Genomic DNA, 13308 nt, shown 5'->3' with positions numbered 1-13308 from the left:
TTGCGGCCAATCAATAGACTCCACATTTATTTTGGGACTCGGTGTCACTCGGATTCAACTTGTCCAGTGACATTAAAATGGATCTGGAGCGACTCTCCACCAGATACAATAGGACGTCCAAATCCAGGCTACCGTCACCGTCGGACACGGCGGCTCTCAACGGACCGCATTCATTTGACGGCTGAAAAAAGCAACGGAGGAAAGCTACGTCTGTTTTCCTTTGTTTGCGCTGGATTATGGAACAAAATAACATCGCGGCAAACTGCGTTAGAAGGACAGCCGAGTGGAAGAAATGAGTGCTGCTCCATTTAACGCGTGCTCGTTGTCCAGTCCCCAGACCTCCACTGAGTAGCAACAATCTATCCTCGGCGGACACCAGGTACGGAACGAAATCTCTGTGCACAAAGCCACCACAAGCCCAGCCAATGTTTTATGTTTCAAATCCACTATCTGATTTTATTTGGTCTGCAGGGACTCTGGGCTCCAACCTGGAACCAATATGAATGTAATAATGACTTGAACAAAAAGTCATACTGCAAGTTGGAGCCGCTGATACGAATGAGCCTTTTTTTTTTTTTTTTACATGACTTTTTGACTTGCACAAGTTGTAACAGGGGTGCTTTTGGCTTTTGCCTTTTACTTCTTTTGGAAGCCAACCAAAAAAAATATAAAAATAGGCCCGCGATACTGCACAAAAAAAAGAATGTGGAGGTCATAGTGCCTGGCAATACAAGACACTTGAACAAAACATGGTGAGCATCGAAAAGATGAACTCCAAGTGTTGTTTGATTTTTCTTTTTCGGGGTCTTTTATGGTCGCTGATGTTGCAGTGTTGCGCTGGCCTGACTTGGGGGGGGCGTTGAATCGGTTCCCGCTCAGTGATGTGGTTATGATTGTGAAGGGTTGTTCGTCGCGATAGGTGCCCTGCGATTGACTGGCAAACGGTTCAGGGTGTCGTCCGGTCTGCTCCCCCCCCCCCCCCCTTCAAGATTTTCCCCGTTCGTCCTTCTCTTTTTGCTGCTTAGTCATCTCTGTTACAGTCAAGGTGTGATCATTCTCCCGAGACCGTCTGCATCCTTTTCCTTGTCGTCCTGTCACATTATCGCAACATTTCCCTTCTTCTCCAAAGCTAGCCCCGCATTTGGAATGAAAGAGACTCAGGCGGGGGAGCTGTGTATCCTGTTTGGAGGTGGATGTCCCCGGGGGGGGGAGACAGGCCTGTCGTTGAATGATCATCCCTTGCTTTAATCAACACATCTCCCAGAGGGAAGAGTAAAAAGTTTTCCTCTGGCATTTTTTCCGGTCTGTATTGTTGAGAGTTAACTTTTCAAAAAAAAATAAAGTTTTAGAAGCATTGCCTCTAATTTTTAGGTTTCTCCGCAGGGTTTCTTCACACGGAGCCACAAAATAAAGTCCTAACGCCTTGACGCCGTCTTCATTAGCATGACAAATGAGTTGAAATTCGATTTCCTTGTAGAACATATTGAGGGCGCAGCATAGATTTAGGGTTAATGCTGCAGCGTCAATCAATGATCCGATTAAATGAAATCAGTTCTTTGGATGTTTTCCGGGACAAATAGAGGACATCATATTGTATTGGTGAGCACTTGCCGCCATTTGCCTGCACGTGTGGACAAAAGTAAGGGAATGTCAGTGTGTGTGTACCGTACAATTATGTGCAGCTACGTGCGCATCGAGCTGTTGACCTTTTGCGGCCGCAGATAATGAGCTTTTATGCTCGATTACGTATATCTCAAGACGCAGGTGAACCCCTGACACCTGAGTGCCATCGGGTCGAAGAAATAATCTCGGTCTGAAAACAGATTACACAATGTCCGCACACAAGCAGTTATCGGGACAATCATAAATTGGAAGGAGAGGTTTTAGCGGCTTTGGATGGTTTTAATGGGCAAGAATGTGACTTTTGAGAATAGTTTCTGCAAAATGATGACGCGCAGACTACATGGCCTGCCGCAAACCGAACATGAGCGGTTGGCCATCAGCGCTAGTTTTGCCGCAATTTGAAATGTTGTATCTTTAATTTCATTTGTATCTGAAAAAGTGAAGCGTGGAGAGTCTCTGTCACTGAAATGTGCAGGTTGTGAATTGCCTCTCAAACATCCAGTCTCCTTTGTTTCACTTTTTCTTTCTTCATCATATAACTGTGCTTGTGCTTTTCGAATCGTGTGTCTTGTTCAATAAACAAAATAATTTGACGTTTGCCGAACTTTTGAAACATTGCTTCTCGTTCGCGGTTTTTCGATTGCCGCAAGTTTCCTTTCCCTTTCTGCGTCCGAAGTTCAAATGCACATATGTGAGTCATCCATTGTTCCTTTTCCACAATTGGCCACTTCAGTCACATTCGGCTGCGTTGCTCAGTCTGGAGAACTGAGATTTACGTCAGATTCCACCCCACCCCCACCAAAAAAGGGGGTGTAAACAGAGCATTTAAAAAAGCAAAAACATTTAATTACACATTGATTATGTTACTCATATGGCGCAAGATGTAATCCAATTAAGCGCAGAGGAAATTAGACCGTGGGGAATTTGTAGTTGCAGCTTGTTCAACCCAACCGCTTATTGCTTTATTGTCACACTGAAGATGTCTTTTCTGGAATTTTGTTAGCTCTGTAATTCATAGAACGTGGACATTTCGAGGTTACTTGGAAACATTGAATGCTTTTTTTGTGCTGGCAGTAGCTCATGGGTATGGTCGTCGGCTTTGGAATGGCAGGTGTCCCGGTTCGAGTCATGTTGCGACCAATCCATGCATTAGCTGCATTAGTATCATCGTAAACAACAAAATCATTGAACCATTTTAGAGTAACCAGTAGTTTTGTAGTACCATTTTGTAGTACAAGAAGAATGACTACGTCAGTGACTGTTTAAGGAGTTAATGGCTAGAGGGAAGAAGCCGTTTAAGTGTCTACTGGATTTGGTGCGCATGGATCTGTAGCGTCTGCCTGAGGGGAGTAGCTGGAAAAGGTGGTGGGCAGGGTGCGGGGGATCCAGGAGGATCTTCCGCTAGGCTCCAGCATGCCCCATGACCCTAAGCGGATAAAAATGAATGGATGGATGGACATCAAGTAGCTGTATCTGTCAAGTGATGCACACGTGTGTCCAGTGGTTGTCGTATCTTGTCTGAAAATTCGACAAAATTCACCTGTTGAAGGTGACTGAACATTTTTCTGGAAAAAAAGCACAAAAAACCCCTGCTGTTGCCTGCTCCAACTTGCTGTATTCAACATGTAAATGCCACCCAGACGTGGCACTAATGGTTGTATCAGCTGCCTAATCATCTGTCACAGTGGAGAAATGGAAAATTAGCCATTAATGGGGTTTTTTTTCCTGTTGGATATTTGCCACACTGGCTTTTATATTTAGCAGTGGACATTCAGTGGTCGAGCGCTCCGTCGAACTTCATTAGGCTCTCAAATGAGCTTTTAAATACTTTGAATTATTCAAATGTCCCACAGTTTTCGAGCTATTAGACTAATGAACTGGCTGGACACACACCCACACGTACGCACGCACGCACAGAGCTCTGGAAAGTGTAAAGATCCTTCAACTTGATTGGGTGAAGAGCACACAGTGTGTTGTGCCCGGTTCTCGGCGGCTCCAACACAAGTAGACATGACACGGCTGGCTAGGTGTGAATTGAAGGCGGCTGCCTGGATCCAACACGGTCGCTATGGAGTCAAAGTGAGCCATTAATGTTTTTTTTTCCCCCCTTTTTTTTCTGCTTAATTGGGCATTGTCTCAACAACTCACCCATACAGGTTCATCCGGAACTGAAGAGCTACGGCATCCTTAAAAGTGGGTTTAGTTTGCTGGCAAAGTCACAGCAGAAAAACATAAAAACTTCAAAGATGCCACGGGAGGAACATCATTGCTGCGGAGTGACTCTGTGCAAGTCCCTTTCAGCTCATTGTCATCAATATAAAATAATAATGATGAAGTCAGACGTATTGCGGCTCTTTTTATATGTAGAACTGATAGTTAAAAAAAAAAAGACCAGTTATACGTACGTTCCATGAGATTCGTGGGGGTCTCGTAGGGGCAACGCAGACGCACTTACATCTAAATAAATTAGAATACCGTGAAATGTATTTCAGCAGCTCCATTCAAAAAATGGAAATTATATATTGGATTGATCCACTATTCACAGTTTGAAGTTGTAGATTTCATTTTTAATTTTTATTTGCGCTTTACCTTCCAACTAACCCAAACCTGAATTCTCTGTCTTAAGATATGAGAAACTTACGTATCCAATAAAATGATTTTAGAATGGAAATGATTCTTATAACACTACGTAAGCTTGATATTTTTGAAAGCTTGATATTTTTAATGACTGAAATTCATATATACTGTATATTAATTAAAATTTAAAAAAAACATTCGAAAACATAGGTGTTAAACTCAAGGCCAGTGGGCCAGATCTGGCCCGTTACCTCATTTTCTGTGGCCTGCGAAAGCGAATTATTCATGTTTCTTACCAAAGTACCCGAATTGCAAATTATCTTTAGTTTTTTTTGCCAACATTCAAATGCTGAGCCAGTTGTTATTCATGAGATTCAATAGTGCATGTTTTGGAATGAGTTGAAAGCGACGAGAGAAGATGTGGTATCAGAAGACATTCATGGATGGATGATACACAATTTCCTGCCGCCGTGGGGGCTCACGCCAGTGGCATAGCTTTGGGGGGGGCTGGCTTTGGAAAGTGCATGCTGCTCCAAAGGATCATATCCATTCATTCATTTATTCATTCATTCATCTTCCGAGCCGCTTGATCCTCACTAGGGTCGCGGGGGGTGCTGGAGCCTATCCCAGCTGTCTTCGGGCAGTAGGCGGGGGACACCCTGAATCGGTTGCCAGCCAATCGCAGGGCACACAGAAACGAACAACCATTCGGACTCACACTCACACCTAGGGTCAATTTTAGAGTGTTCAATCAGCCCGCCACGCATGTTTTTGGAATGTGGGAGGAAACCGGAGCACCCGGAGAAAACCCACGCACGCCCGGGGAGAACATGCAGCTGGAATCGAACCCGATACCTCTGCACTGTGAAGCCGACGTGCTAACCACTGGACTACCGGGCCGCCGGATCATATCCATAATTGTTCAAAATCAGGAAAAAAAATCTACTAGTGGTTGAAGTGAAGTGTGTAAGGTTTATTTTTTCAATTGTAATTTTGGAGATGTAAGGACTTGATTCTTTTCACCATTTTCTTGATTCACTTTTGCATTACCAAAAGCTAAATTGAATCCAGTCTTCCAAAGGGCCCAAACATCTCTACACTGCACTGGTGGACCCAGGAAGCACCACAGACCCATCAAGGACGTTGCTACCAGAACTGCCCAGGGCCATGGCAAACGCTGCTCTGCCATTGCTTCAGGCCCCACACCTTATGAGAGCTCATTTCCCGTTAGCTCCCGCAGTTTAATATGCACCCTGACCCCTTCCGAACCCCTTCTCACACACCTGCAGAGAGAGTCCTGGCGGCAGACCTTCTTCAGCTCCAGGCAGTTGGGTTTTTCTTTCTCTTTATAGGAGCAATCGGGCACGATGGTCTGGCGGCGGCGCTCGGCGCAGCCCTCCGTCTGGCAGGGACAGAACAGCAGGCGGTGGCTGAACTCGGTGGGCACGCGGTCCAGAAAGAGCCGCAGTGCTTTGTGGCAGCGCTTCTTGCTGCAGGTTTCCCCCTTGTTGGGGTCCTCCTTGCTGCAGGTGGCGATATAGGACGAGCGGTGCCTCTTGCAGGTGCCGTTGAGGTTGCAGGCTTTGGCAGCGTCCAGGCAGGGGTTGCAGGTTTTCTCGGCGTCGGCGCAGTGGAAACCCTTCGGGGCTACTGTGAGCATCCCTAATCAGAGAGGGAGGAGCAAAGAGAGACAGACTTTTATTGGTTTACATTACACTATTTTTCTGTTATGTAATAAAGGGTCCAAGTGTGCCATCTACCATCTAGTGGTAGACGATTTGCCATTCTCATTATATGCCCATCCATCCATCCATTATGAACACTGCTTATCCTGAACAGGGTTCAGGATAAACTTGAGGCCCGGGGGCCAGATCCAGCCCGCCAGATCATTTTATGTGGCCCCGCGAAAGCAAATCACGTGTGTGAACTTGCTGAAATCTGTTCAGAAATGTCAAAAATTCATGTTTAATAAATAACGTTGAGACTTTACAATCATTTTGTTACCTGTTTACTTACCCGCACTTGATTTTAATCGACTTGACTGATTAATTTCTTGTGTAAAAATAATAATTTTGTGGGTTCACTGTCAGAACGGCCCTCCGAGGGAAGACGTAACTCCAAATTGGGCCCGCGACTAAAATGAGTTTGACACCCATGCACTACTCCATCAGCGACCCGCTTATTATATGTCCCCTGGCATAAATTCTAAAATATGCATTCTTTTTCTGATCCATTAACTAAAATTTCCTGCGCCGCACCTGATATTCTCTCACGGCAATATAATCACAGTGTATCACTCTTGTAGACACTATAGAAATAGTCAAGAAAGGACTTTTTGTCAGTCCATCCGTCCACTCCTCCACAATTCACCACACTGGCTGATCATTTTCAGCGAGATTATTAACTGCACTTGTTCAGGAATTGATCCCGAGGATGTTGCAAGAAACTCAACAACGTGAGCCACAAAACCATCAATTTTCTGCATCGGTTATGGCAGCACGATCAAGTCGTGCCGAGCATTTCTGCCTCGCGCTCCTTCCTGTGTTGAGTTTGCATGTTTTCCCCGGGTCGTCCCTGGGCCCTCTAGCTTCCTCCCTCATGTAAAAAAAAAGACCTGTTACGCTCATTGAAGACTCTAACTTGCCCGTCGGCTGTGAATGTGAGCCGGAATGTTTATTTGTCTTTACGTGCCTTTTGAGTGGCAGGCGAAAAGTCCGTGGTGTACCGTGGCTCTTGCCCAATTTCAGCTGCGATAGACTTAAGCTCACCTGTAACCCGAATGAGTGCAAACAATATAGAAAATGGATGAATGGATGGGATTGTCAGGTCGATGAAGTTTTTTTTTTTTTTTTTTTTTTTTTTTTTTTTTACCACTCCATAAAACGTGGTCGGACAAACAAAACCTGGCCGCCACAAATGCAATAATAACTGAGAGATACACATCGATACGCGGTCAACAGCAACAATCCACGATAGATCACAGGGAGGCTTTGCAGTAAAGTACGGTCAACAAACAAAGCACGCATCCTTGCGGCTGTGGTCAACAGGAACTACATTCCTCAATAACATGACAGATTGTCTCTACGAGTCACCGGAAAGAGAACACCTGGACATTTGCTGCGAGTGGAATATTGATTTCATCTGTCGAAGACCCCCCCCGAGTCAAATAGAAATGAATTTTGTCACATTTCAAATGAGACGTTCAAGAATTTGTGATTTGAGAATACGGGACAAAAATCGTCATCATTATATCGTGAAGCAACACGAGCAACGTAAAATATTCTTCACTCTAGTGTTGACAAGGCTGTTTGTTCAAATACATATTTGAGCTTTGACGCAATTAATGTCACAAATGTATTTATTAGGGTACAAGTATGGGCGGCCTTTGTGAGGATAACGCAGTTCAGAAAATTGATGGATGGTACAAGCATGAGGAGGAATATATACAGTATGAAAACAGCAAATGGAAAATTCTCAATGCCCATTGCCCCAAATTGATGAGTAAGTCATGCATTTTTGTCTAAAGTAGGCATTTTAGGCAAATTCTGCCAATTATTTTGCCAAGCTTTTCTGCCTCCACTATTTTGTGGGAGGAGCATGTTGACAGAATTACGATGACAAGGACCTTTTGCGGCTCCATTCATCACTATTTGGAGGCCCCTGTTCATTTATTCCATGTTGACTGTCATGTTAGCATCAAGGCTAAAGTAACTAAATAAAATAACAAAATAAAATATCACAGTTTACAAAATACAAGCCCGAACACCCCATACTTTAATAATCTCCCACTTGGTTCTAAAAGCCGCTATTTGAATGGTAAACAATGAAACCTGCCTCTGTTTGTCAAGCGCAACGACAGGCCCAAGCGCGGTCATTATCCCCCATATTTGTGGATCTCAGACAATGCCATTAGGTGTGCCGCTTACGACCACGGGGCAAGGGAAAAAAAATGATACATACAGTATGTGTACCCCGTTCGCTTGTATTCAAGCGATATTTGAGGATTTAACCTCCCTCCCTGTGCAGATAATGATATTTCAGAGGTCATGACGCCACGGTGACATCCAGAGATTCATCTCTTATTCAACAGAACCAATCTCACACTGTGTCTATCAGACAGCCTGCAGCAGGAAGAAGACCATTTGTTTTTGGAAGGGGGGGGGGGGGTGCGCCGACGTTGTATCGCACAATATCAATCCCGCAAATGGGCTTGCGTAGAACACCGGATGCTGCAAGTGGGAAAGGAAATAAGTAGACCCTTGAAATTAATTATTTGGTGCTTTCAGATACTTGTTGGGGAAAAAAAAAAAATCCCCCCCCCTCCACCCTGGTATTGAGAAAGTGCACAAGGAGGTTTAAGTATTTCATTACAGACTGGAGAGCATATAGTGAATCTTTCTTTCCATTAAGTAACTTTCATTTCGATGTATGAAGGTTAAATGGAGAAGGTTGTCTAGAGGGGAAACAAAAAGGACAGGAGAGAAGCGGCATGTTACTTATTGTATGTGCTTGCCTCTGATTCATCAAACAGCAGGTGGAAAGTAGCAAAGTAGAACTACTTTGCTCCCTGAAAAATCGACTTTAGGACAATATATGTTTGCCTATGTAGGTGGCCCGGTAGTCCAGTGGTTAGCACGTGGGCTTCACAGTGCAGAGGTACCGGGTTCGATTCCAGCTCCGGCCTCCCTGTGTGGAGTTTGCATGTTCTCCCCGGGCCCGCGTGGGTTTTCTCCGGGTGCTCCGGTTTCCTCCCACATTCCAAAAACATGCGTGGCAGGCTGATTGAACACTCTAAATTGTCCCTAGGTGTGAGTGTGAGTGCGAATGGTTGTTCGTTTCTGTGTGCCCTGCGATTGGCTGGCAACCGATTCAGGGTGTCCCCCGCCTACTGCCCGAAGACAGCTGGGATAGGCTCCAGCACCCCCCGCGACCCTAGTGAGGATCAAGCGGTACGGAAGATGAATGAATGAATGAATGAATGTTTGCCTATGTACTGTAGGTATTTGTCTGACAACCTTTGACCTTTACTCACTAATATTGGAAAAGCCAGATTTGTAATCACTACTCCTGACTTTGTCCAAAAAGGCTTATTAGTTAAAAAAAATAAATAAAAAATTTGCACTTCAACGTCGTACCAGACTTTTTAATTCATTTATTTTAAACTGTTCTTTACAGTGAAGTGACAATTACAAATATCAGAGATCCTTCTGTGAGCAATTGTAAGCCCTGTATATCGTTGCACGCCCTTGAGGGAGAGGATAAATCCTTCCTTCTCAAGGAGGTCATGTTTGCACTCGCTTACTTTATTTCTTATCTAGTGTCTTTGGAGGTATGTGGGATTAGGGCAAAGAAACAAACAAAAAACTAGTTGTGCAGTATGAGCCAGGAACATATACATTAAACATTGTACTTATTATATTTTCAGTCAGACCTCAATCATCGGACCAAGTAGGACTCGTCTCAATTCTCCTTGTACTCACATGAAATGAGTCTAAATTTCGTCAAATGCCGAGTCTTGTAATAGGCAGTGGTGGGAGTAACGAGCCACTCGATGTGCATTTACTCAATTACTCTTAAGTAACATTTTCGAGAGATTGAACTTGTCAGGGTAGTTTTAATGCAACCACTCGATAATTGGGCCGCCCAAAACATTGAACATGAAAATATACACGATAGAGTGATGGCTGGGACAACCTATCGTTATTTTTCCGGTGTTGTTTTATTACAACACAAATCTAAAGAAAGTAGACTCAAGCGGAGTTTAGTGGAGGGTGACAATTCTGAAGGTGAGCATAGCAAATCTGATTGTAAATATTGTTACCTTGTACAAACTGTGCTGACAACACAGGCGTGTGGAAAGTGAATTTTGGCCTGCCGGCGCCGGTTTGAGGTGTGCCCTCGGCTTCAGGGCTGATTTGTCCCCCTGGCTCCTTTCACACCGACATGTGGAGTCTGCAATTTTTCCCCCCCCCCATAATTGTCAGTTTTTTTCCGGGCAGTGGCACACAAAGGTGGGCGGCAATGCGACGCCGGCCTGCGGCCATCCGCAACCCCCCGAAAAAATCTATTATGTTTCCTCTTCAGACCAATAGGGGTCGTAGTTTTTCTGTTGCAGCAAGTAGATTACAACCGAAAAATAAATCAATAAGAAATCATAATTATCATGTCGCATCTGGCGGTGTCACTTGGTGTGTGGTAGGCCTCAGTATTACATTACAGAAATCGCAATACAACAATAACTTAGCTTATTAATCAATTTTCCCATATTGTTGATCAAGGGAGTTCCTTCAAGTTCCCATCCAGTCCAAAATCAACATTTTCTGACAGAATCTGAGCTTCCAAAAAGTGTCTCGGGAAGGTTTGCCGACGCCGAGGGAGGGCAGCCGTCTGACTGAGGCCTGCCCACAGGGGGGTGGTGGGTGGTCCAGCTGGATGAGAGCTTTCCGTGGCGCTTGTCCAGTTACATTGATGAATTGCAGCCCCTAAATCTCCCCTGACCATCTGCAAAGCTCTAATGTTGGCTACTGGGGGGGTCCAGGAGGAGACGGATGAACCACAAAGATAGTTCCGGATTGAAGCCGCTTCAACTTGTTTTTCTTTTCGCGACTGGCTGTGGATTTGAGATTGAATTTGGTGTTCAAAAAAAAAAAAAAAAGAAGAAAAAATGTCCTGGGGTGAACGTAAGACACAAAGCTCACTTCCTGGCAGTGCGGCGGTTGGGCACACTGGCAAAACACACACTCAGGAGGCGAAGGGAAGGAAGCAAATATTGCATATGGGTGGGGAAAAGTGCAGCATTGTGTTACTAATTGATTTTCCGAGTGCATCTCAAAGAAGGTTTGTTTTGCTACGACGCAAGAGGGAGGCGGTTGATAAGCTAATGATAAAAGACATATAAAATGGAAAAAGCTTTCAGCAGGCAGATGGCTGTTGGTCATGACAGATAGAGAGGATGTGATGAGAGGATTGCCACTTAGGCAGGCTCGCACACACACACACACACACTTACACACACACACACACACACACCTAAGTGTTCAATTAATCCAGACTAATTCAGGAAAAATGTGCGACTCCCGCTCCTAATAATTAACCCAGCTCATCAGCAGTGCAATCAACAGCTCTCATCGCTACACTCCGCACATACCTATTAGCTTAGGTTTGCTGGCGGCTGTACCAAACATTACCGAGAAAGTGTGTGTGGAGCTGCCGGAATAAATGAACAGCAGCTTGACACTCTGAATGGTTAATGGATGCTCTCATTAGCCCCACAAAAAAAAATCTGGTTCCTTCAACTTTCACAGGCAGATATTTGTCACGTAGAAAATAAACAGTAATATCGCAAATATGAACTGTGTAATTTGACTGCCTTGTATTTATGCAGTGTATGTATCTGTGTGTGTTTAATGCTGGATTATTGATGGCTCTCTTCAGAACATATTATCACTCCATGATGATGATACGCCGATATGAAATATCATATCGTAATGCCGTTTACAGTTGTGATTCTCATCGCTAATGTGATAATTAAAGCAGCCATATGCTAAAATGCTAAAACTACCCCTCCCCCACTCCCACATACACACACACAAAAGTTAGTTTAAACCAATCTGAATGAAATAATAAGAAGAGCATCTTTGTCATTGCCACAAAACCCCAGACACCCTTCTTTAGTCGTCCAAAATTGTGGTTTAATGGAATGCATGTATATTCTGGGTGGGACAAATTATGTATTGTACACACAGGGTTAAGGCGGCCCGGTAGTCCAGTGGTTAGCACGTCGGCTTCACAGTGCAGAGGTACGGGGTTCGATTCCAGCTCCGGCCTCCCTGTGTGGAGTTTGCATGCTCTCCCCGGGCCTGCGTGGGTTTTCTCCGGGTGCTCCGGTTTCCTCCCGCATTCCAAAAACATGCGTGGCAGGCTGATTGAACACTCTAAATTGTCCCTAGGTGTGAGTGTGAGTGTGAATGGTTGTTCGTTTCTGTGTGCCCTGCGATTGGCTGGCAACTGATTCAGGGTGTCCCCCGCCTACTGCCCGAAGACAGCTGGGATAGGCTCCAGCACGCCCTGCGACCCTAGTGAGGATCAAGCGGCTCGGAAGATGAATGAATGAATGAACACACAGGATTACAGATAATTTGTTTTTCTATATATATTTCTGGTTAAAAAATATATATCTATATTGCTGTGTCATCATTAAATGTTGCATGGTATGTTATTCTTCCAAGTTCCACTGCTGATCTAAATAACTGACTAGATATAAACTGTTCCTGAAATTGAAATCATTGTGACTGTAATAATAAAAAAGGGCAACTTAGTCATTGGCACAGCAACCCGGCCTCATTGATTTTTAGGCCCATCGGACACGGAGCCATGTGACCGTAATGGACTGAACTGTCATGCAGTACACTGAGATCTGCCACTTAATTTTCATGAATAGTCCAAACTCGGCCAATTGTTTGGCTGCCAATATTGAAATTATATTTCTGGTTAAACGTGTCAATGAAGGCGGCCCGGTAGTCCAGTGGTTAGCACGTCGGCTTCACAGTGCAGAGGTAGCGGGTTCGATTCCAGCTCCTGCCTCCCTGTGTGGAGTTTGCATGTTCTCCCCGGGCCTGCGTGGGTTTTCTCCGGGTGCTCCGGTTTCCTCCCACATTCCAAAAACATGCGTGGCAGGCTGATTGGACACTCTAAATTGTCCCTAGGTGTGAGTGTGAGCGTGGATGGTTGTTCGTCTACGTGTGCCCTGCGATTGGCTGGCAACCGATTCAGGGTGTCCCCCGCCTGCTGCCCGGAGACGGCTGGGATGGGCTCCAGCACCCCCCGCGACCCTAGTGAGGATCAAGCGGCTCGGAAGATGAATGAATGAATGAATGAAGATGAACGTGTCAATGAGACCCAGCCGGGTGGCTGGTGGCCACGGCAGTGCCGCCAAGCCGTACCCATTGCCGTGCCTTAACGTTCTACTTGCGGACCAGCTTGGTCAACACTTGCATCTTTTTTTTTTTTTAATAAAGTTTGCTTGAAATTATTCTTTGGGGAAAAAAACAACAACAATAAAACTGTTTATCCCATGACAATAGAGACAGTGTGATTAGCAATGTTAGT

The 13308-nt window shown here is 44.8% G+C and overlaps 1 protein-coding gene across 1 annotated transcript in view; it reads right to left on the bottom strand.

Moving 5' to 3' along the window:
• Positions 1-13308, bottom strand: part of LOC127601792 (GDNF family receptor alpha-2-like) — a 67225-nt gene that overhangs the window by 24821 nt on the left and 29096 nt on the right. The window contains exon 4 of the mRNA XM_052067449.1: positions 5484-5862. Coding sequence (XP_051923409.1) covers positions 5484-5862 — 379 coding nt within the window. The remainder of the gene's footprint in view (positions 1-5483; positions 5863-13308) is intronic.

This window comes from Hippocampus zosterae, chromosome 6, assembly GCF_025434085.1.
Source record: "Hippocampus zosterae strain Florida chromosome 6, ASM2543408v3, whole genome shotgun sequence".
NCBI classification, from domain to species: domain Eukaryota; kingdom Metazoa; phylum Chordata; class Actinopteri; order Syngnathiformes; family Syngnathidae; genus Hippocampus; species Hippocampus zosterae.
The sequence above is the reverse complement of the archived record's forward strand: the minus strand, read 5'-3'. Positions and strand labels throughout refer to the sequence as shown.